Source organism: Crocodylus siamensis, chromosome 14, assembly GCF_052110815.1.
Source record: "Crocodylus siamensis isolate JL-2025a chromosome 14, ASM5211081v1, whole genome shotgun sequence".
Classification (NCBI taxonomy): Eukaryota; Metazoa; Chordata; order Crocodylia; family Crocodylidae; genus Crocodylus; species Crocodylus siamensis.
Genome location: NC_143408.1, coordinates 992,020 through 1,015,273, shown reverse-complemented (window position 1 = coordinate 1,015,273; position 23,254 = coordinate 992,020). Strand labels below are relative to the sequence as shown.

The window sequence follows — 23,254 nt, the reverse complement described above, 5'->3', positions numbered from 1 at the left end:
TTACAAAAAAGCTGTTTCTTTCCTACTAGTGTTTTCAGCGTCTAGCTGCTGAGGCAACCAGAGTTATTTCTAAATAAAATAAAACCCACGTTAAAGATACTTTTTTCTTTATGAAAACTGGTTTGGGCCATTTGCTTTAAAAAGTTTACTGGTCCTGAAAACACAATACAATTTGTACTGGTCCAAAGGCATTTTTTCAGTGTGGCAAGTAACAGGGTTTTTAATGATCTGTAGTACAGCAAAGCCCAAAGGCCCCACAGTTGTAAAGGCTCGCCTGGCTAATCCCTGCACAATCACAAAAACCTCTGCATGAAAAGCAGCTCTCAGAGAGGAAGCTGGATGGAACATAAAGCCAACACGGGCCAGGGTGATGATAAGCATATACCTTAACGTTTCATTACCCCTGAAAGCCTGGAGTACTTAGGATCTCCTAAAAATGAAGCAGTCAAGCTAACAAATGCTCCCCACTAGAATATATTTTAGGGGCTTCTATGTTTATTCAGTTGCCTAACAGCCCATGTTTGGTTCAGGTAAAACAAATGATGCGATATCTCAAGAGAATTGCCATACCAACAAATGGAGAGAGAGACTAGAAACAAGATATCAAGGAGCTTGTTCCAGAGGTTTCCCTAGCAGATTCAGTGTGGCTGGGACTCATTAAGTGAGTGGAGTTACTGCCAAAATCTACGACACTGCACCTCCCCTGTGAAGACTCGTACAACAAACAGAATTAGTAGACTCATGTGCTAAGAACATGGGAATGTTAAAGCCTGGATGTAAATTACAGATCAACGATCTCGGGTTTATGTTTCCTCATCCAAAGTGCTTCATGTGAGTTGTTAAGAGAAATCAGTTTGACCACCAGTGAGATGCAATCACCTCACAAGTGAAACAAAGCAGCTGCCTGTTAATCTTCAGCACAGATGATTAGGACAGGAAACAGCACTTTACTGACAGATAAACTGCAGTTGGGTCCTATGACAATGTTATTACCCTGACTGGCAGTGCTGATGCCCAAGTGAGTCAAGTTGGCTGCAAGATTTCCGGTGCTGTTGGAGCTACTCAGGGCTGGGAATGTGGATTCCTCAGGATCCAGTGGCGTTGGGAGGGGAGAAGGGAAATGAATGTTGGTCAAGTCTGGCAGGGAGCCGCCTGTGTTGTGTGTGGCAGGAATCAGCGTTGTAGTGTTCTCTTGGTCAGCTGATGGAAAGATGCTACATTGGGGAAAAAGAAAACACAACAGCAAAAGTCAGCTGAAACTTTAATGTACATGCACCCTTCCTGCAGGGTGTAAAGTCCATCTGAAGCTGCTCTCCAGAAAAAAAATTAAAATATACGTACAGTATTTACAACAGTCAGTGTTAGAGAGCATCAGTATTTACCCATGATAACAGGTTTTCAGCTGTGTGTAGTTGCTTTCCTATTTACACCAGAGGGATACACTGTGCATTGCAAGGTGATTAGGATCCCTCAGGTGCTTCTATTTAAGTGACACTAGTTCTGCTTGAAGTGTATGTAAAAATAGTCACGCCAATATACAAGATTCTCTTGTATCTTGTAATCAAGTTAAACCTGAATTTGCCTGCTGAACAGCCTGACTAGTAAGACTGGGAAGCGTGCACAGCCAACGAACACCCAAATAAATGGTCAGTCACAGACATTCCCCTCCCCCCAAAAGTTGGATTATTTGGTTGAGTCTGCTAGATGAGCCCCAAGTGCATAATTTAGGGTCTTCAGAGGTAAAGGGAAACTCATGCAACTCTCAGGCTTTTGCTTGTACCTACGGCAGTTTTACACATCCTGGGTCCTCTTTCGGTATTTAATGATCCGAGGGGCTTTCAGCACATAACATGTTTTGCCAATAATCCAAATGATCTTTATAGCTCCCTGCTTTACAGACTGGGATTGGAGGCACTAAGAAAAAACAACACACGGAGCATGCCAAGCTCTTTGATTTGGGTCTAATCACATGGCTTCTGGATAATTTGGCAACACGGCAGAACATTCTACAATGTTTTTACCCGGGCTGTCATGGCCAAGCAAATCAGGCTGGAAGTAACAAAAGAATTCATCGTGTTTTCAGAGGTTAAGAGCAGCTTGATTAACATTGTTTCATCGTCAGTGTGGACAAAACATAAATCAACACAGCTTGCGAAGCAGGAAGCTTTGGTCCCGTCTACCTACGTGCATTCCTACAGATTTATATAACAAGAACTTACTTGATTCCCGGAACTTCACACGATTTAGGCCTTGATGACCCCGTCTAAAACAGAACAAACAGATTATAACAGAGAAAAACAAGATACAAAATAATGCTTAGGAAATCATGCATTTAAAATAGGAAATTGATTCCTTTCCTTAGTTTCAGGAGAGGTGTTTCTACACACTGTTTAAACTTTCTCCTTGGCTTAAAGGCTTACTCAAGGCCACAATTTCGGAACTGAAACCCATATGGACTTTAAGACATTCAGACTCAAAGTTCAATTATAAGTATCATCAATATGAAACAAAAAGTAAAACACCTTTTTAAATTGGTAGCAGTTGTATTTTTATTAAGCAGACAGCTACCACATTTCCCCAAAAAATCTAAGCTTCTTGCCCTAACTCAGGAGATGCAGATACTACGTGTCCAAGTCCGCTGGTCCGGGCGATCTTCACCCTAGGGTTCTACAGGAACTGGCCGAGGTCATTGCGGGACCCCTGGCGCAGCTCTATGAGCACTCGTGGTGCTCTGGTGAGGTGCCGGAGGACTGGAAGAGGGCCAATGTGGTCCCTATCTTCAAAAAGGGAAAAAAAGAGGACCCGGGAAATTACAGGCCAGTTAGTCTTACCTCAATCCCGGGTAAGCTCTTTGAAAAAATTATCCTGGCACATATCCAGGAGGGCCTTGCGGGGGAATGCATGCTCAGGGGCAACCAACATGGGTTCATCAATGGCAGGTCTTGTCAGACCAACCTGGTGGCCGTTTACGATCAGGTCACCAAATCATTAGACGCAGGGGTCGCTGTGGATGTAGTCTTTCTGGACTTCCGGAAGGCTTTCGACACTGTCTCTCACCCTGTCCTCATCAGAAAGCTGGGAGACTGTGGTGTCGATGCCCACACGGTCAAATGGGTCGCCAACTGGTTGGAGGGCCGCACCCAGAGGGTGGTAGTGGATGGGTTCTTCTCGACCTGGAAGGACGTGGGCAGTGGGGTTCCGCAGGGCTCGGTCCTCGGGCCCGCGCTGTTCAACATCTTCATCAGTGACTTGGATGACGGGGTGGAAAGCACCCTGTTCAAGTTTGCTGATGACACTAAGATGTGGGGGGATGTGGGTGCACTAGAAGGGTGCAATAGGCTACAAGCTGACCTTGACAGGTTGCAACGGTGGGCGGATGAGAATAGGATGGGGTTTAACACTGATAAGTGCAAGGTGTTGCACATGGGGAGGAAGAACCGGCACCACACTTACAGGTTGGGGAACTCCCCTCTTGCCAGCACGGAGACGGAAAAGGATCTTGGAGTCGTCATTGACTCCACGATGAACACGGGCCGGCAGTGTGGGGACGCAGTCAAGAAGGCCAACCGTACCCTGTCATGCATCCACAGATGCATCTCGAGCAGGTCCAGGGAGGTGATCCTCCCCCTCTATGCGGCACTGGTCAGGCCGCAGCTGGAGTACTGCGTCCAGTTCTGGGCGCCACACTTCAAGAGGGACGTGGACAATATGGAAAGAGTTCAGAGGAGGGCCACTCGTATGATCAGGGGTCAGCAGGGCAGGCCTTATGAGGAGAGGCTACGGGACCTGAACCTGTTTAGCCTCCACAAGAGAAGGTTAAGGGGGGACCTTGTGGCCTGCTACAAACTGGTCAGGGGGGATCAGCAGGTATTGGGGGAGTCCCTGTTCCCCCGCGCGCTGCCAGGAGTGACCAGGAATAACGGTCACAAGCTGGCAGAGGGTAAGTTTAGATTAGATATTAGGAGGCGCTACTTCACAGTCAGGGCGGCTAGGGCCTGGAACCGGCTTCCAGGGGAAGTGGTGCAGGCTCCTAGCCTGGGGATTTTTAAAAGGAAGTTAGATGAGCACCTTGCCGGGGTCATCTGACCCCGGTGCTCTTTCCTGCCAAGGCAGGGGGTCGGACCAGATGATCTTCCTAGGTCCCTTCCGACTCTAGCTACTATGAAACTATGAAACTACATGAACAACAGCCTACAATCCCCAGACCTCAAAATACAGTTAAAAAAAAAAAAAAAAAGAGCAGCAGCACTCAAAAAAGCGCTGGTTTCATCAACAAAACTTTAATGAGCTATCTGTGCTCTTCTGATGTTCCAGTACTGTGCCGTGACAGTCCAAAAGCTCCACAGCACAGCAGCTTTCATACGGAGGGAAAGAATCAACGAGTCTAAGGCTACTCCAGAAGCCTGCAAGAGGCACGGCTCCATAAATCTCGCAATTCAGGATACACAGTCTGATGCTAAATGTTTGTAGCCACAGCATTTCCATTTTGATCTCTGGCACTCGTTCCATTCCATGTCACATTTTGTTTTCAGACTGCACGAACAGCAGCAGGGTATATTTTAGTGAAATGTTTCAACCACCTTCATCAGAAATGCTATCATGAAATGTAGTATTGATTTTGCTAGCAGATCTTTGTTTTAAGAGAACAGTTATTAAAAACAAGGGGCTTGTGATCACCCGTTGGGGTGAGTACTATACTCCCATTTTCTAGCTAATCAGATACTCTCACAGCATCTACAGAAATAGACTTTTCCTCTGGATTTGCTGTTAGTTTCACTAGGTTGGGAAAAATCTGTCTCTTTCTACCCCTGACTTATTTTTTTTGTGAGAGGACAACTGCTGCATTATTCATGTTCATAAAAGAGCCTTACAGTATTCCCAACAATGTCACTTCCAAGGTTCCTCATGTGAAAAATCTCACATGATGGCAGAAGTCAGCTCTTGTAATCGTAACGGAGAACCGGCTACTTGCATAAATAAAAGGATCTGCTCCCCATGTCACATGCAATCACTTGATTAGTCAACTGCATACCCCCCCTTTTTTTTTTAATTACATTCACTAGAAACCAGCTGCTAAACCACATTATAAAATTCCACAGACAAGTAGAGAGACAGTAATGAAGAGAAGAAAAGGGGAAACTGCCATGCTGAGCAGCTCCACTGAAACTCTGAAAACACTTTTAAGCATATAGTGCAGCTCCTGGAAGTTATTACTTCAGCCGGAGTTTTGAGAACCCGATGAACCAAAAACCAAAACTCTCACTCACTTGGTTCTTTGAGATATGTTACTAACTTTGGAAAAACCTCAGAGCTCAATCACATAGGACTGCCTGAACTCCAAAACAATAAAAATTTCAAATGCGAACAGCAAATGCTACCAGCGCTATGTTTCTTGCTCTAGAAATTAGGCTCAAGCAGGAAATATGGAGACAATAGTAGCTTTTCAAAAGCCAAATCACTTAAGTTTCAGAATCTTTACCATTTGCTTTATAAATATCAGAAAACTAATCATTGTTTTGGTGCTACAGCTGTCTTAAGAAATGCCAGAGAGAGGCTATGACAGAAGCGAGGCAGGAATTCAGAGGCAGAGTGAAAAGAATGAGTAACAGAACACAAGAGCAGAGACACAAGTGGGGGCAGAGCGCATTATTGCAGTAAAGCTGTTTTCTCCATTTGAAAAGATGATGGAAGAAGCTTTTCATCCTATATTTCATTCATGTTATTCCTTTGTGTCCTTAATGACATAGCAAAAGCAAAGGACAACATGTTAGCCTTCACTTTAAAGTTTCCTAGGATTTGTCAAATCCTGACAAACATTAGAAAAAAATTTGTGTGGTTTTTGATTTTGTCAGGTTTTTGTTTTTTTTAAGAAACTGAATAAGGAGCCAACCTACTAATAAAGCTCATGCACAAAGACTTACCATTTACAAAAAAAACCATATTAAAACAAAAACACATGGGAATCATTTTGCATTGATCAGTTTACCAAAGCACAAGTTTAAAATGCTGGAGTTTCCCCCTGCCACCCCGGAGACAAATCACCTGTCAGACGTCACATCCATAGAGATGCTGCGCCCTGGTCTAATTTCAGACAATTTGTTGCTGAATTTCAATGCAAGTCTTGGCAAGCAGAGCCCAGACCAATTCAATATTACTTTTTAAAGTGCTTCTTTACCTAAATAGATTTACACAATTCAATTTCGACAGCAAGGTATCTACAACATGCTAAGAAGTGAGGTTTGTTACCTTTTTAGTGTCCCATCCTTGTTTAGAGAGGGTTTTGTCCGTCTCAGATGAGCTTTCCTCCATTCCAGGGACAGTCAACAATAAGACTAGAAAACAAAGCCAAAATCAGTACATCCCAATGTTAAAAAACTTGTTTCAAATGTTTCAGGTGAGGTAACATTCAAAAGGGCACATAAGTGACTTGGCCAAAACTACATTAACTCTCCATGAGATTTCAGCTAAGTGCACAAGTCAGTTTTGAATACGGGGCTCCATGTAGGTCTTCATTGAAAAGTTAGTTCAAGGGCTTGGCCTATGCTGGGCATGCTCAGCTGGTGATTTGTGGAAAGGCACTGGAGAACCATTAAACTCAATCAATTTGAGGCTTGTGCCCTCACGGTATGAGAAAATTACTACTCAAGTGAAAGGGGGAGGTAGCAAGCCCAAGTTTAAAGTACCAGCCTTGGATGAGAGAAAAGGCAAGCCTGAGACTGGAGTAAGAACCCAAGTAGATATCCCTATCAAGTACTTTTGAACATTTTTGGCCTAATCCAATTTATGCTGCTCAGGTATAGATGAAGCATTGCATGCAGTCTCCACTTCAAAGCTGCCCCACTGTTCCATCTGCTGTAGTTTACATAAGCAAAATATAACTTGCATATGAACCCACTGAAACAAAACCTGGGCTCTTCCCCGGGGACACAGGAAACCAAACGCATCTGTGCCAATACATATATGAGGTCAAAGTAGGAAATCGTTTCACCATACAGGCAGCAAAGCCACACTGTGCTGACATTCTTTCCACTTGACTGATTTCCATTAACAGAACCCTATCCAAGTAATGACACATTACACCAGGACAACAAACCCCTGAAAGGACCCATGCATTTCATAACCCAAATGGGTTCCCGGCAGACAGAAGGGGCTGTGTGCCTGGCCTACTTACAGCATCAGAGCCTAAGCTGGACAAGCACCGTAGACATCCTCAGCATCACGTGCAAACTGTTACTCCTTTTATGCATGTTTTACTGCTCTCTGGTAACAGTGTAAGAAGCAGCCACAACGAGGAATACGATGCATGTGCCTGACCAGTGAGTTCTCAAGTATTCAAGGGATAAAACTTTGTAACTGGTCTGTAAATCTGAATGGCATGTTTTTGTGGGCCTTCAGTATCATTTCTCACGCTGACAACAGATGTGAGGGCCAGGAGAGGGCACCAGTAATTGTGGGAGGTGCTTAGCAGTGCTGTTACTCACCATTAGCAGTAACCCATTATTTCTGAACATTTCTTAATGTCACTCCCGGAAGCATGAGATAAAAATCTTGCTCCTGGATACCTTACAGCTGCTGCTTGACAACATGTGCACAGGTAGCTGACAACTGCTTGTCTAGAGCGGAAAATGCAGTTTCCAAGCCACCCCTCAACATTTAGCAAAAAGCCATGCTAACTGCACTTTCCCCGTGCTCCACAACTTCTGGCCATGGAAAAATTTAGACTTGCAAAATAAACAGCATTTGGAGTTAAGAACCTGCACATTTAACAGTGTTTACAATCAAGTCATATTTCTCAAAATGAAAGTTGGATGCTTTCTGTTTTGGGAAGGGGAGCAGCTGTTTTTTAAAAAAATGCCTAGATTAATTGACTGGAAAGAAAATGTGTATGATTTTAACATGTTAAATGCAGAATTAATTTGATTTGATTTTTTTGCCACTTGATTAATACTTTGGGGGACTACCCAATCTGAAATGTCTGCCATATACCAATAATCAAGAACTACGAATTAAATTCAATACCCACAAGAAATCTTGTCAATTACAGCAATTTTCTTCAACCGAGCTAATGGTACCCTGAGGTACTGAATCTTGGTTAAAACTCTCTGGAGTATAATTCCCTGCGAACAGAGGGTATGGGAAGCCTGTTTCAGCACCAACCCTATTCTGCCTTTTACTGGGTTCAGTCTAAAAGCTGTTGAGGAGGCACTTCTACCAGCACCAGAAGCACTGGTAATTAGTCAACTCCCACCACACATGAAAAATATTCAAAACTGTTTCAAGCCTCTTGCATTTTTTCCACCCATTTACCTCTTTTTTGCTGCATGTCCTGTGACCCTCCTGAAAAGGACTCTTGTTGAGCTGGGGTCATCGTACTCTGATGCAAGGCAGAATCAGAATTGGTCCTGTACAAAAGAAAGAAATCCGTTATTTTTTCTAATGAACAATGCTCTGAGTCACAGGGGAATGTCACCCGATTCAGAAAACCTGCGCTTTGCTACTGTAAAATATTATGCCGAGATGATGCTGGGCAAAAATTTCTAATGAAGTAATCAAATAACTGTACAGAGCACCATTTATTGCAGGTTTTAAATAAGTGTTTCAATAGAAGAGTTTAACAGGAAGCAAAGACAAATTAATTGCTACAGTTAGAAAACCATTTGGAAGGTACTGGTTTAATAATAAGCATTACTTTCATAGTTTAGAACAATTTATCGATATTACGTATGTTATTTCAGGGCTTGTCTATGAAGAAGCCACTGCCCCGTTTCATGGCGAAGGACACCAGAAAACTAAAAGTCTGTTTTATGGCCCAGAGTAAACTGCAGGAGACCCAGCTGCCAGTCCTACGCCTAAACCATACCACTCACTTCTGCACGATGCAGCCTCTTCAGACAGGTGAGCAAAGAATACAGGTGCTCCTTGCCTCGAGGGGCAGGAGCAGGAACATGAGGAGTGGGAAGAGGTGACTCTCATTGCTTGTGATAGGAGACAAATCCTGCTTCTAACATCTCAGACTCTCTAACTAAAAGGTGAGGAGCATCTTACCCCTGCAGACAGAAGCCTGGCAAGCTTTTCAGTCAGACCTGATCCACCTTAAGGTTTTTGCTTTGTTGCCTTTTGAAAAGCATCTAAAAAATCCATATGGTTGCTAAAAACAAAGACCTGGAATCAATAAAAATCATGGTAATCCAGATTACTGAGAGCTGCCAATTACTATGGGGAAAAAATAAAGGCATATTTCTTCCCTATCAAGAGACTGACATTGCATCCAAACCCTGGCCCAATACTAATATAGATAAAATGATGCCACTAACCTTCTCCAACTTGTATCTGATGGAGGGGACAGATACACTGTTCCATACGGACAACTGTCCACGTGATTCAATTAGTTAAGGGTAGAAAACTAGGAACTTGTTTAAAAAACAGACCTATTTGAAACCTTTTTTTTATTTTACCAAGTAATAATTTAAGTTACCTTGTTAAAGCCAACACGCTCTCAACTGAGACAAGTGAAGAGCATTTCTTATGGAAGACATGCTGATTTCAGCATGACATTTGAAACATAACATGCACGTGAATGGTGGCTTCATTGGAGATTCCTATTTAAAAGTTCAAGCCAGACAACACAGAAGCAGAACCGCTTTACATGTATGGCACAACACAAATTTAGCAGTACCCTCGCCCCACTTCTGCAGTCGATTCTCAACTTCCTCCCATGAGGTCACACTTTCCTTTGCTTGGCACCCTGCTGCCTTGAGCTGAAAGCATTTTGCACCAAGTGCACCCCTTGCTCCCCTTTCTACACATGGGTTGACAGGAGATTCCTATACAGGACATGAAATATGCAGCCTTGGTAAGCAGGGCCTCTTAATTTAATGCAATTTACATCTTCAGACCTTATTCCACCTACACACTTCTCCCTTTGCCACGTGAACAGTAACATCTATTCCCTTCTTGCCTACGAGTTGTATTATAGCTTTTGCCTGATGGGAACCAGCTCACCTAAAAAAAAACAAAACCAAACCAATGGCCCTCTTAACCAGAGAGCCATCAGCAGCTTTGAGCCACATTTCCAGTAGCTGAAAGGCCTGCCTCTGCCCTCTGGATGCGGAGCTGTCCCTCCGGGCTCCCCCATTCCCTCATCTCCTTTAGCCCTATCAAGTCGGTCTGGTATTGTCACATTTTAAAAGCCAGCCAACCTTTTAAGCAGCAAGCTAATTAAGTCTTACGGCTGGCAGGATGTTTATCAGATGCTAACCAGATATGAGTCAGCTTCCAATAAAAAAAATAGTGATTAGATCCAATGAATCCTTCAGTCCTGGTCCTCTTAAGTTCTAGAAGATTCAGTCTTACCAGTGCTCCCATTTTGCACATCTTTCATACTCTTCAGAGCATCTCAATAACTAAATGTTTCTACAAACTTCCCTTACTGCCAAATACCACAGCTGGCTCAGCTCAGTGGGCCAGACAGGCCCGCAAAGAGAATCTGATTTAGCCCACAGGTTGCAAGTTGCTGATCCCTGTTACAAAGTCCTATTGTCCCAGTTTACAGCTACAGAAACTGAGATGCAGTGAAGGCAAGAGGAGGATTTGTGAAAGATTAACCATGTATAGGGCTAATGACACTATCCAACTATATTAGCTTGGAAAACAGCTTTGAAAGGGAAATGGTATTACCTTCCTGTGGTTAGGAAACAACTTCCCCACCAACCAAGTTATTCTGTAGCTGTCCTATACTGGATCTTTAGCTTGTTCCTTTAAGACAATCGACTGTGGGAGTAGACTGGACTTCTAGGGTGATCCCGTATGGAAGTGTTTATGTCACAGTTACACTGTGAATCAGTGGCAAAACCAAAATTAACTCATATACACCCTTCTCTGCAATGTGGGGGGTTGTTTTTTTCAAAGCTAATTGTAAAAACAGGCTTGCATGAAATATTATTGATGCTGACAAAGGCATAAACCAAAGGATATCTGCCGCCCGTGTTTGTCCACAGACAGCGGGCGCCGGTGTGGTGACCCAAGGCGGTTTCTGTCACGGTACACTCTGTCCACCAGACCATGATGCCGAGTCGTTCTACTTGTATCCAATCCAGACGACTGAAAAGGGGTCTAAAGGAGACACAAAGTTATCAGAAGAAAAAGGCATGTAGAAACCGCTTGCCCAGGGTCAATATAACCCAGTCAGGCCCAATTCTGTGTGTGCTATGAAGACTGGGGGATTTTGATTTTAATAATCATCATCAACACCAACCTGACTCCTGTGGACAGACTATCCCATGCAACTCTTTCCTTCAAATACAATTTTAACCAGCTAAAAGGATAACCTATGGAAATGTACACCCCCAAAAATGACCTGCCAAAACAGAGGTTAGCAACGGGGGAGGCAGAGTCAGACCGCCATTCCACCTGAATTAACAATCTTTTTTTTTCAGACTTCAAGTCCCCAAACTTCTTTACAGTATCAGAATTGAAAGCAACAGGGAGAGTAACCTTTGAGCCTTCCAACCCCACTGATGGCGGGTCAGCGCGTGCTTACGTTACCCTGGTGTAGCATGCAGCATGCACCCAGAAGGAACATGCTGACAAACAGATTAAATTCAACTAGGAAGGTAAAAGATGCAGGAAGGGAATGCACAGTAACGCCTAGCGTTCACTTGACACTCAGCAGGAACTCGGTTTCTCAAGGCCTTCTCTCACCCTGCTCCTCTCACCATCTATTATCTTAAGGGGACACTGATGAAAAAAACAAAACCATCAAGGCATTTCCTTCCCCATGTTACTAACAAAGATCAGTAAAACGTTAAAAAAATTAGAATTGAATATAATTTTCAAAAATCTCATTCAGGCTGGGCTGGGAAGCCAGGCCACTCAGGTCCCCTCCTCGGATCTCGCCAGAAGCACAGATCTGCATGAGAGTTTTACTTATTGGCAGCGGATTTTGCAGAGCCTGAAGACAGGGAAGACTGGCAAGCCATGCCCACTCTACAATCAAGCGTTCCTCTATTACCCCCAGCCCTGCAGTGCACAGCTGCACAAGTGTGAAGGCAGAATGTTTGGCCTCTCCTCGTACTTCAATAGTTGTCCGTGGGCCACCTGGGAAAAGCTACACACTCCCCCACTTCTTGCCAACAGGAACAGCTTTGCTGACTCCCTCAGCTCCATCTGCTTGGAAATCCTAGATTTGCTCCTTCATTCAAGTCCTGCACGTAGCAAACATGCTGCCCTGTTTGCCAACCCACAAGGCCATCTGGACCCTACACTCATTTATCTTTAAAAAACTGCCCAGTTTCAACCATTTAGACATTTGAAAACTCCTGCTCTTAGAGTCTTAGCTTTATTTTAAATGTCCTATTATTTACAATATCCTCTTGGAAACATCTTGCCCCAGTGATTTGACCCTTTCCTATTTGGCAAAAATCACTCCTGTTCCCGGTACATGCACACACCCTGCACTAATAAAACTAGCACCAAAGTGCTTGTGCTGTTAATTCCCTTGCCCAGCACCACTATTCTGTCTTCACTAAGAAATTGTCCAGATCTAAGAAAAGCATATTTATAAAGTGTGGAGCCAGCACAGAACAACTGGTTTGTGCCTTTTCTCCATACAAATGGTAACTAGCTGTAATATCTGTCAATTTAATTTCTTAATGGCACCTGTGGTTCCATAAGGATTTAAAATCCAACAGACTCTTCAAATAGTATTTCAGATGTACCTACCCACATCTCTGGCTACAACTACCAAACATATCCCAAACGTATCTGGTAAAGGATCGGTGTCAAGAACAAGAACACCACCCACAACAACCAAAGACCTCTTCACTGCACGCTTGCCTCCTCAGTCTGGCCACCCAAAAACCAGCGTGAATTGGACTTCAGTGGATAAGTGCTCTGAAGGCCAACGGGAGCAGGAATGCCCCAAATTCAAATGGAAGCCAAGGCAGATATAACGTGTTCAGAGCACAAACCACCACTTAAACTGAAGTCGGAGTGGGTTTGAGGTACAAACTCCCATGTGCTGCACATCATTCTCCCCCCATTACGCTATTAATGACAGGATTTGGGGCGAGAGTTCATACAAAGCAGGTCCCCACCTACCGACCAAGCAGAGATGTCATCTTGGCCCCCGCTGCTCTAGACAGGCAGGGGCAGACCAAGACCACCAAACTGCCAACTTTTCCAAATGAGTACCCAAAAGGCAGAACAGCCCTGTTGACGGGCTCCACTGGGTTGGTTTTTGATTTCTTCCAGCATCACCTCAGTCTTTCAGGATTAAATCTTTGCCAATATGCTTTTGTTAAATTTCTTATCCCAGGAGGGCACCTGATAACTAAATCGAATATACTTAACTAGAACAATACATATGTGCTTCTGTCCATCCTTCGCACAGCAAAAGAGCAGTGCTTAAAACTGCCTTCCTCTACCCACAGTGGGTTCGTGTCCATGGACACAAACTGATGAGAGATCAGAGCCCTGAGGAAAACCCTATGAGACAATCCAATGAAAAAGTGCTTAAGACAATTGAGTTTTTTTTCTCAGATAGGTAGGGGGAAAGAAAGCTCAGTGTCCCTTTAAAATGTATCAAGACATTCACTGACTTCCAAGATAAAGACAAGATGAACGAGGAGGAAAGCAACAGAAGCAACACCTATCCGTGTCCATCTCAAAGCCCCCTGGTGACAAGCAGCGTTTACTAACCACCCTTCTTTTCCCCCTGAAGGTTGGCATGCAAGTTAAGTGCACATGCTCATAGACCACTTTAAACCACAGGCCAAGACAGAGCCAGAGAGACATTGTCTTTCATCAGACCATTTACTCCAGAACCCAGAAGGAATTAAAACGACAGATCATGGCAAGTCCAGCAACAGAGTCTGTCTAGGACTCAATATGCACGTTTCACACGGTGATGCGTGAAGCAGCTCATATTTATTTGACAGACCATAGCTCCTCCGTTGGAGCTGTGATGGCGCATCAAATGAATACCGCACGTAGGGTCAACACATGTGCCAAAATACGTATCTACCTGGGTAAACACCACCCCAGTGCTAAATATGTATTTGTACAAGCCTAAAAGCTTGTTTACCGAAGAGACAGGAACTGCTCCAAAGGCTTCTGCCAGAGCTCTGCTGGGCTGTAAATGCAAAGAACCGAGACGCTCAGATCGCCACCCCTCTCGCTGCAGAGACCGCTGCGCCGCGCAGGTTGCATTGGGTCGCACCGTGCACAACAGACTGCTTGACAGGTTTATTACCTTGTAGCTTCAAATGCAGGAATCTTATAAATGCCAGAGACTAGAAATGCTGTAGCGCTGATATAAAACAACGACATATTTTAACTTCATCATTTGTAAGAGAGGTGAGTCACTCTGGACCCTTATGTTTCAAAACTGAACTTTCCATTTTCTGGAAGAACGGGCAAGTGCAACAAGCACCATCTCCCAGAGATTAACTTGTTATAGTCATCTCTTGAATTCATTTGTAATCTTGTAACGTGTCCTATATTTCAGTTCCAACTAAATCTTGATAATGGTAGCAATGGCCAGCAAGCGTAATTACTAATAAACTGCTATTTTGGTTAAAATGGGTAGTCATTATGGACTTCATTCATGGCAAATGGCAACTACAAAATATGCAGAGTGTGGAGGCACCAGCTGCTCAGGGAGTTGCATTAAAGACTTTTCGCAGCATTGCAGTGCCTGCATCGTATTCCCTAATATCAGCTAGAATAAAGTAATGCTTTATTGCTGCCTGAGATTCGCACTCCAGGAATTCCCATTAACACAGTTGTCTACATACATTTAAAATGTGTAACTAAGGATAGTTAATGACAATAACCTCTCTTTATTAGGCTGGTTTTCATCAGAGAACTGCAAACTACAAAAACTAATTTTCACAAAACCCTGGGGAGGCAGAACAGTAACAGTGGTGCTGGGGAAAATGAAACAGCAATTTCTTAATCACTGCCCACGATCACAAAGTCAGCCAGAGACCCCAAAAGGCACTAGGAGCCTAACCACCAGTGGATCTCAACCTTTGTAGACTCAAGGCACCTTCCATAACTTTTCTGAATTTAGCAGCACCCTATTTCAAAAACTAGCTTGCTGCAGTGAGTTTCTGACTACAGAAAAAGAGCAATTCTTCTGTTGCAAAGAACTCCAAAAGCCCACAACAGGTCAGAATGTGTTTGACACACTGGATTCTTATTTGAAAACTGTGTTCATCTTGTGAATCACGTGTAGGTGGTTGCACGCCTAACAATGCTAATATTATATGTCACCTTATAAGGATCTTGTGCAATCCCACTTGACAATCACTGCCCTAGTCAAGCCACTATAGACTTTTTCCTCTATAAACATGCTTATGGACAGCAGATAAGGAAAAGCGGGAAAAAATGACATTTTCTGCCCATTTCACAGTGAGTGACTTTTATAAGACGGGTGACATGACACTATGAGGTGTTAGAAATGTGTCTGGTACAAATCACTTTTAATGAAAAGGGCGTATTTGCTGTATATTGGAGGCGCACTGGTCAATTTAGGCCCCAGGTACATGTTTTGTTAAAGAAGTCTAACAGATCAAATACTTTGTAATTAATGAAAAACTTTGATGGGAGATTAAGTGTTGAAAGCTCAAATGCAACAGGGTAAGAATCAAAACAGATGAGTTCAGCTCCATCATCCACAATGAATATATGAACAAGGACTGATGCAACACAGAACGCAGCACCTCCTCGTCCCAGCTGGGCCAGGTCTTTTACTGGGTCCTAGTCTGTGGTCCTGTTCCCAATCCTCAAGATCCATCAACAGATTAAAACTAGCTACGCCTGCCAACATCACAAGCATGTCAACCTCTGCTGCCCACCAAGAAAACTGTGATCTATACAGTGCCACAGCCCAAGATGAGATGCACAAGAGCTTACATAAGTGCCTTCAGTAACAGAGATACTGGCTGTGAAACTAGCTTCTGTATATGAACCCGTGCCTGACCACATTCACCATTCCAACTACATGTGAAGACCCTCCGCTCTAAGCAAGCTGCCCCCTCTTCACCAGGTGAGGTGCTATGGAAGGCAAGGAAGAGACACATGCATCCATAAGATTTTTTGCACTCAGCCAGAAGTTTCTATTCCAGAAAAGGCAGAAAAGCAGAAAGCTCCACAAGTCCCTTAAGACCCTCACAAGCATTCAGGCACTATAGTGTTTGCTGTCATGAAAAATCCTAAAATAGAAAGGAGACAAGCAACCTAGAAGTGGAACTTAAATGGAGATTTCAATTCTCGATTTCAGTAATATCGGCACTAACTAATAAAATGGGAAAAAATTAAGTCATAGGATTGCCTTGGCAGTGTCCATTTGATGCAAGCTAAACAGACTTGCAAGCCAGAAATAATTGTAAAGAGCAGCCAGTCAGCATCAGGAGAAAAGAATCTCCTAGATATAGGAGTCATGATAAAAATAGGCTCGTGCACACAGCAAAACCTTGATAGTAGCCAGACAAAAGAATGGAGCCTAGAACTTAGTCAAAGGACATCCGATTAAAACATTTCACTCTTTCAAAAAGTGCCAAAAAACCTGCGCCAAATTCCACAAAGCATTCATGTGATAATGGCCTGCTCCCTAAGCCTGCCACCACCAACCTTTTCTGGGTCACCTCGTGTACAGCTGGAACACAAGTTGTACTGGGGATGGTTTGGAGGGTTGCATCAGGAAGCTCCATGTGCTTGGCGAGTTTCACAATAGCTCCAAGCACATGCTGCACCTCATGGCTGCAAGCAGCAGCACAAAGCACAGGGTGCTTCTAAATAAAGATCCAAATTCTTCAGCTGGAGCCCCTTTATTATTGCACAGAGCTCTCTGGGGATGAAACACCTTGAACTGCTTTGTTTCCCCTTTGCTTCTGTAGGCAAGTGTCATATTTGATATCTGGCACTTATGACCAAGGCCACGTGCACTCATTAGTAAAGCTGTCACTTTGATAGCCACTGCTTTGAGTTTGGCACCCACTAGAAGACCTCTACAACTACAGCAGCAGAATTATAAACCAATGTTGGTAACACAAGATTTACCATACTAGAACTACCTGCTTTTTATACTATAAAATGATATATTTCAAGTATTTAGTTTTAATACATGTATGCTGATCTGACAAGGTATGTTTCTATGTTCTCAACATGTTACAAGCAGTCTCCAGTAAAAAGAAGTTACAGCCTTGATTTTTAAACTCACCTGGAAGGGCAGGTCCATGGCACTGTTCCCAATCTGATTCACATTTGGCAGTGACCCTCCATAGTACTGGCCACGAGACTGTCCCAACTGCAAATACTGTGTTTTCTGCAGCTGTAGCTATAAAAAAACAAAAAGGGAGAGACAATATTATGGCATTTTTAAAGAGTTAAAATGTACTCAACTGTGCTCAGGCACTTACTACCCAGAACATCTTCCTCCTCAAAACAGCATGGATTAGGAACACTGGCACCAGGGCACAAAACAAAGTTAATTGTCTATGATGGACAAGATGAAAGGGGGTAGCTTGACAACTCTGTGTTGATAAATGACAGAAAAGAATCAGCTCTTCAGTCACTGATCACACTCAGGTTTACATCAACAGCTCATAAGGAACCATAAAGCACTGATCTCAGCAGCTATATTCAAGGACCAGAACTTAAAACCTTGTATCAATGCCATGTTTGACCACACAAATGCCAAAAATGCGATCAAAAAACTCAATCACATAATACATACAAAGTCATCCTCATGTAGAAGTATAAGCATTTAACCAAACTTGCAAAGCTTCCAACATCTGCTCTTAAACAAACTGACTTTGTCCAAGTTGTTTTTGCTATGTAGGAAATCCTCTTACTGTGAAGGAGCCAGTTTCTTAACCCTGGGAACGGCCCATTAGAAAGCTGCAGAACAATTGAAATTTTACTTTCTGGGCACGAAAATGAATTCCTCACAATAACAGTTTTGTATGAGAGTCAAAAACGTGGCAAACAGCACGGTTTAAAAGGATGCAGGAAAACCTTATTTTAAAGAGACTTTTTCAAATGGTGTAATCTCATTTTTATTAGCAGGTTCTTTCCATATGTTCATTATGAGATAATTTTTGAGAACGCAAAATAAAAAAGAATATTTTGGACACAGAATTAAATTTCAATTTATTTTCACTGCCATCTTGTTCTCTCTTAAAAACAGCATTGTCCCTAACCAGTTTAAATTAATGGAACCCTCCTGCCTTTTAAATTTTAAGATACCTCCTCTCTTTATAAGAAGTTGTCTCTAAATAATATTTATCAAGTTACTAATGCCAACATTTTCAGTCATTTCTGGTTGACCTCTGGACTCCTTTTGCAAAACAAACTCATATTTTCATGTCAGACTGTCCCCAAGTCCCAATTCCGAACTGAAGACATACAGTCTGGAATTGTGTAAATACTCAGGGAAGATCTGTTTATCCTGCATCCCAATGAACAGCAATTAAGATCATCTAACCAGGACACCAGTCACATAATATTCCCTCCTCTCATTGTGTACCTATATTTTAGGGTACATTGCTCCTCATTGTTGGCCTAATGACTGTTTTTATATTCTGAGAAGCAAGAAAGACATTCCTGGATTGGTAAGAATCAGTTGTTTAAAGTCTAAATATTCAGTTCTTGGACTAGATGCAGTTTTGGTTGCTAAGGCACTGTAGTGTGTACATCAACAAATCTGTCTCAGTTTCATTCAAACCTCTCAAAACCGTTCTCTTGGAACATCAGAATTTTGAAGGACGTGGTTTGGAAACGCCATAAAAATCTGGCACCCCAAAGCAGGATATTTCCTCCCCACTCTTTAAAATGTCTTTAAGTTACAGAAAGGCTAGACCGGGACTAGTGGTCTTGATTTTAAAGGGCTACAGAAAAGACCAGGCAGTTAACGGAAAACATCAAATCAAAACCAGGAATTTGTTTCCACTCGTAAGTGGAAAAGCATTCACCACAAAAGGACAATTCCTAGACCAACTACTAACAACACGGTCATGGCTTCTGAGCAGTTTTGAATATAAATAAATTGCCAGCACAATAATGACAGCAAAGGAGCAGAAAGAGGCGCTGACTCGCTGGTAAAATGCTCAGGACACTAGACAGTGCTCCCAAGCCCCAATTTCAAAATGCAGAGTTGGTTCTCAAAAGGAAAAGGCACAGTGATAGCAATACATGTAAAACTGTATGGGTGGGGAGGGGAGTGTTATCTGCCTGTCCCTTAACAGCACACACTCTCCAAGAGGTGAGCGTTTGTTCCAAACCCCAGTCAACCAGGGTCACATAAATGTTATTTCCTTGAAAAAAAAACCAACCTGACAAATGCAAAGAATTTTCTATTGTGCAACGTTTACTCTCACACACAGAACTGTTCAGTCAGAGACACAAGAAGTACAACAAGAGCGTAACAGCTGGGAACCAAGGGGTCTGTGCTTCCAGCTCCTTAAGAGTGAAGTGTGAACCCCGGAGCGGCAAAGACTGTGTTCACAGGCTGCAATGTCAAGATCAAGAGGGTCTAAAAATCCACATTCCACCTAAAGAGGAGAAACAAGAGGATCGGCATGGTCTTGCGACAAGAGATTACAATACTGGCTTCTCCGTTACAAACAACTATTAGGGATACCCTCTGTACCAGTGTCACCTTAACGAGTCAGGGAAATAAATACATTCAGTCCTCCAAATCACTGGTTTGCAGCACAAACCAGAGTGAAACTCAGGCTGTTCTTCATCTGCTCTGTACATATATAAAAAGGACACTAGCATGGGATTCCAGCCAAATACTGCAGAAATGAAAGAATGAAACAGCTGATGGCCTGCTATAAAAGACCTGATCTTAAAAATTCTGCATGGGTTTTGCTTTGAATTCTTCATTAAATTTGGGGTACATCCCACCATTTTTATAGGAGACAGGGGGTGACCACCCTGTCATTCCCACACAGCTTTCTGTGGAAGGAAGCTGCAGTAGGGTAAATGAAGTGAATGAATTTGCTTTACTCAAAAGTGAAACACTTCTTCCATTATTCTTGTACCATTACCTTGGATATTACAGCAGTACCCAAAATGAGCTTCCTAGAAGACTGTGATTTACCAGTGCTACTTTGAACAAACATTGCTGGAGATTCATGCAAAATAATTTTTGAATTCTCACTTCTTATTATTGCTCCTAAGTATTAGGAATGCTCCAAAATGCACTTTTCATTTATAACTATTCACTTTTTTTCTCAGCCTCTGCCATTTTAAATGACAGTATAATAATAAGATACCTGCAACAACAGCTGTTCTTACCCAACGGTTAGGAGAGCACAAAGCTGCCCAAATACCTCATCGCCGCTCACTTCTACTACAAAAGCAACAATTTGAAACCACTGGGAAATCTGTGACCCACTGTCATTCCCAATATGACCTGCAGCATAAATTAAATAAATAAATACGCCTCATCTAGGCACTTCCTGAAGTTACTCAGCATTACCTAATCCATCAATCATCTGAGAGATGACTGACATTTAAAAATGAGTAGTACTTTTAGGGTCCAAACATTTGGCTGGGATTTCAAAAAAATATATAGTTTAAGGCTTCTAGGACAAAGGCCAGAGGGAAAAAAAAAGATATGCAAGTTCCACAATGATGCTGTGTTAGTGATTTAAGTTCAGGACTAGCCCAAATGGGGATACTTTTCCTCCGTGGATAAGAGGCAAGTCAGATGAGATGAGACATTGGAACAAATACTTCCTCTCTTCCTATGCAAATGACGTCAGTAGGGTCTGGACTTGTTCAATAAAGTGCACAAAATAAATTGAAGGTGTAACCCCAGCGATTAAATAAAGCAAGTTGGATTCCTGAAAATACTCTAATCACCCCTCAAGAAAATAGGTCTCTGAACAGTTAGATGAATCTCAAATCATTTCATAATTCCCACAGCAACCTTGCATACTGAGATTCAGCAAAACTAAGGGCAGCTTTTGTTATTCAAGTTCAAATAAAAAGAACGATGTGGGGTTCTCCCGATATATTAATTTCTTGTTTCAAGAGACCTTTCTGAATTGACAGTGTAAATTTTCCATTGCTATGTTATGTATCCATGGTCAGCTCTGCTTTTATAAAAAGAGTAGACTATACTAGCTATTCCTTGACAAAGTTAGCATGTGCACATACTATTTCCCAAATGATACTTCATAATTGCCTCCTCAATTCCCTCCCAACAGCACTTCTTTTACGCTGATTTGAGAAATACTTTCTAAATAGGAAGCTCGATTTAGAACTACTTAATCTTTAAAAGAGAAATGGTTTTAGAAATCATAGAAAAATAAGGGTTGGAAGGGACCTCAGGAAGTCATCTAGTCCAACCCCCCGCTCAAAGCAGGGCTGTCCAACTGCAGTGCTTTACGACCCTCCTAGTGTTGGCTCACATTTAGCTTACTGGCCACCGTTACCCCCAGGTCCTTTTGTGCAGAGCTGCTGCCCAGCCAGGCCGTCCCCAGCCTGTACTGGTGCAGGGGATTGTTCTGTCTTAAGGGCAGGACTTTGCACTTGTCATTACTGAGCCTCATCAGATTTCTTTTGGCCCAACCCTATAATTTGTCAAGGCCTCTCTGACCTTCCTGATTTTAACCCTGCATGCCTGAGCAATGCTCTTATACTCCTCCCTAAATGTCTGTTCAGGTTTCTGCTTCTTGTAAGCTTCCCTTTTTGCATTTTAGCTCACTGAAGAGTTCCTTGCTAAGCCAAGCCAGTCTTCTGCCATATTTGCTACTCTTCCTGCACATCGGGATGGTTCGTTCCTGTGTCCTGAGTAAGGTTTCTTTAAAATACAACCCCCTGTGCTAGACTCCTCTCCCCCTCACACTGACCTTCCAGGGGATCTTGCCCATCAGTGCCCCGAGGGAGTCAACATCTGCTTTTCTGAAGCCCAGGGTCCTTACTCCGCTGTTCTCCTTCTTTCCCTTCCCCCTAGGATCAAGATCAATCATCCAGTGGTCACTACTGCCCAAGTTGCCATCCACTATTAAATTCCCCACCAAGTCTTCCCTGTTTGTAAGCAGCAGGTCAAGAACAGCACAGCCCCTAGTCAGCTATGCCAGCACTTGCACCAGGACGTTGTCCCCAACACTCTCCGAAAGCATCCTGCACTGCCTACATACTGCTGTGTTGCCCAATCGGCAGATATCAGGGTGGCCGAAACCCCTGATGAGAAACAGGGCCTGTGACCAGGAAACTGCCGCTAGCTGTTTTACATCAAGCACTTTCATATCACAGATGAAATGCTCCCCAAATGAAAATGACACACCCCCATCAATTTGCTTTTGTACTTATGAAAAAAACTACATTTAAAATGATGAATAACAGATAGACTCCATTTCTAAAAAGCCAAAGAAATGATGCAAACAAGAACTTCCTGTGTGCCAATAACGTTTTTCACCGTTAAGGCAATGCTAGCCCATTACACAGCAATTTGGAACTTGCAGGCAATTAAGATGCAACAAATTATTTTCCTAACACACACCAGCATGAATTGAGAATAATTCCAAAAGGAGTAAAGACTGTGGACAACACTCAACCATAAGCAAATGACATTTTTAACCAGCAAACTAAACTGTTATGAAACCCAATAAAACTAGCCTTATATAGATGCAAAATACTTGATTCTGACAAAACCAGTATCAGAAAAAGGGTGGGGTGTCCTTTTGATAAGAACAGAGATATGTGTCTCATGAATCTGATGAACACAGGAAGCAACAGTTGAAGATAAATGCTCAACTGCAGTTTCCATACCAAGTTTTACATATAAATTCAAACTGGGGCAATCAAGAATCAGTTGCATTTTCAGATTAAACATAAGACAAATTAAATGAAGATTTGATCCATTTTGTAATTAAAACAAGTAGCGGTAAAGATATTAAAGGTCTAGATGCAAACACGGTCCCACTACAGAAAGTCTTCTTGCTCTTTTACTGTATAAAACTTTAAAAAACAGATGCGATTTCATGGAGCAGTCTCCAGATCAGACCCATTACATCATCGCAGGAATACCTGCTCCTGAATGAATGCCTGGAAGCCAGGAACAATCACCTACAAGAACCTACCCTTGCTTAAAATTTTTGAGTTGGCCAGGACTCATTTGGCACCCATGTTTACTACATAATAGCTGCTCTGTGGGGATTAAGGTAACGGTTAAAGCTCGGTGCCCTGTGGACACATCCAAAAAGAACCATCACCACCACGAGAAGGCATCCCA

General features: G+C 42.8%; 1 protein-coding gene across 6 annotated transcripts in view; it reads right to left on the bottom strand.

The window, feature by feature from the left end:
• Positions 1-23,254, bottom strand: part of CRTC1 (CREB regulated transcription coactivator 1) — a 66,472-nt gene that overhangs the window by 28,885 nt on the left and 14,333 nt on the right. For all 6 annotated transcript variants that reach the window (XR_016439153.1, XM_090027394.1, XM_090027395.1 and 3 more), the window contains exons 2-8: positions 17,225-17,341; positions 10,975-11,112; positions 9,315-9,376; positions 8,308-8,402; positions 6,247-6,332; positions 2,220-2,263; positions 994-1,214 (exon numbers count right to left, since the gene is read on the bottom strand). Coding sequence is in view for 5 of the 6 variants with exons in the window: in XM_090027394.1 (XP_089883520.1) it covers positions 994-1,214; positions 2,220-2,263; positions 6,247-6,332; positions 8,308-8,402; positions 9,315-9,376; positions 10,975-11,112; positions 17,225-17,341 (763 nt within the window). In the remaining variant the exon portion in view is untranslated. The remainder of the gene's footprint in view (positions 1-993; positions 1,215-2,219; positions 2,264-6,246; positions 6,333-8,307; positions 8,403-9,314; positions 9,377-10,974; positions 11,113-17,224; positions 17,342-23,254) is intronic.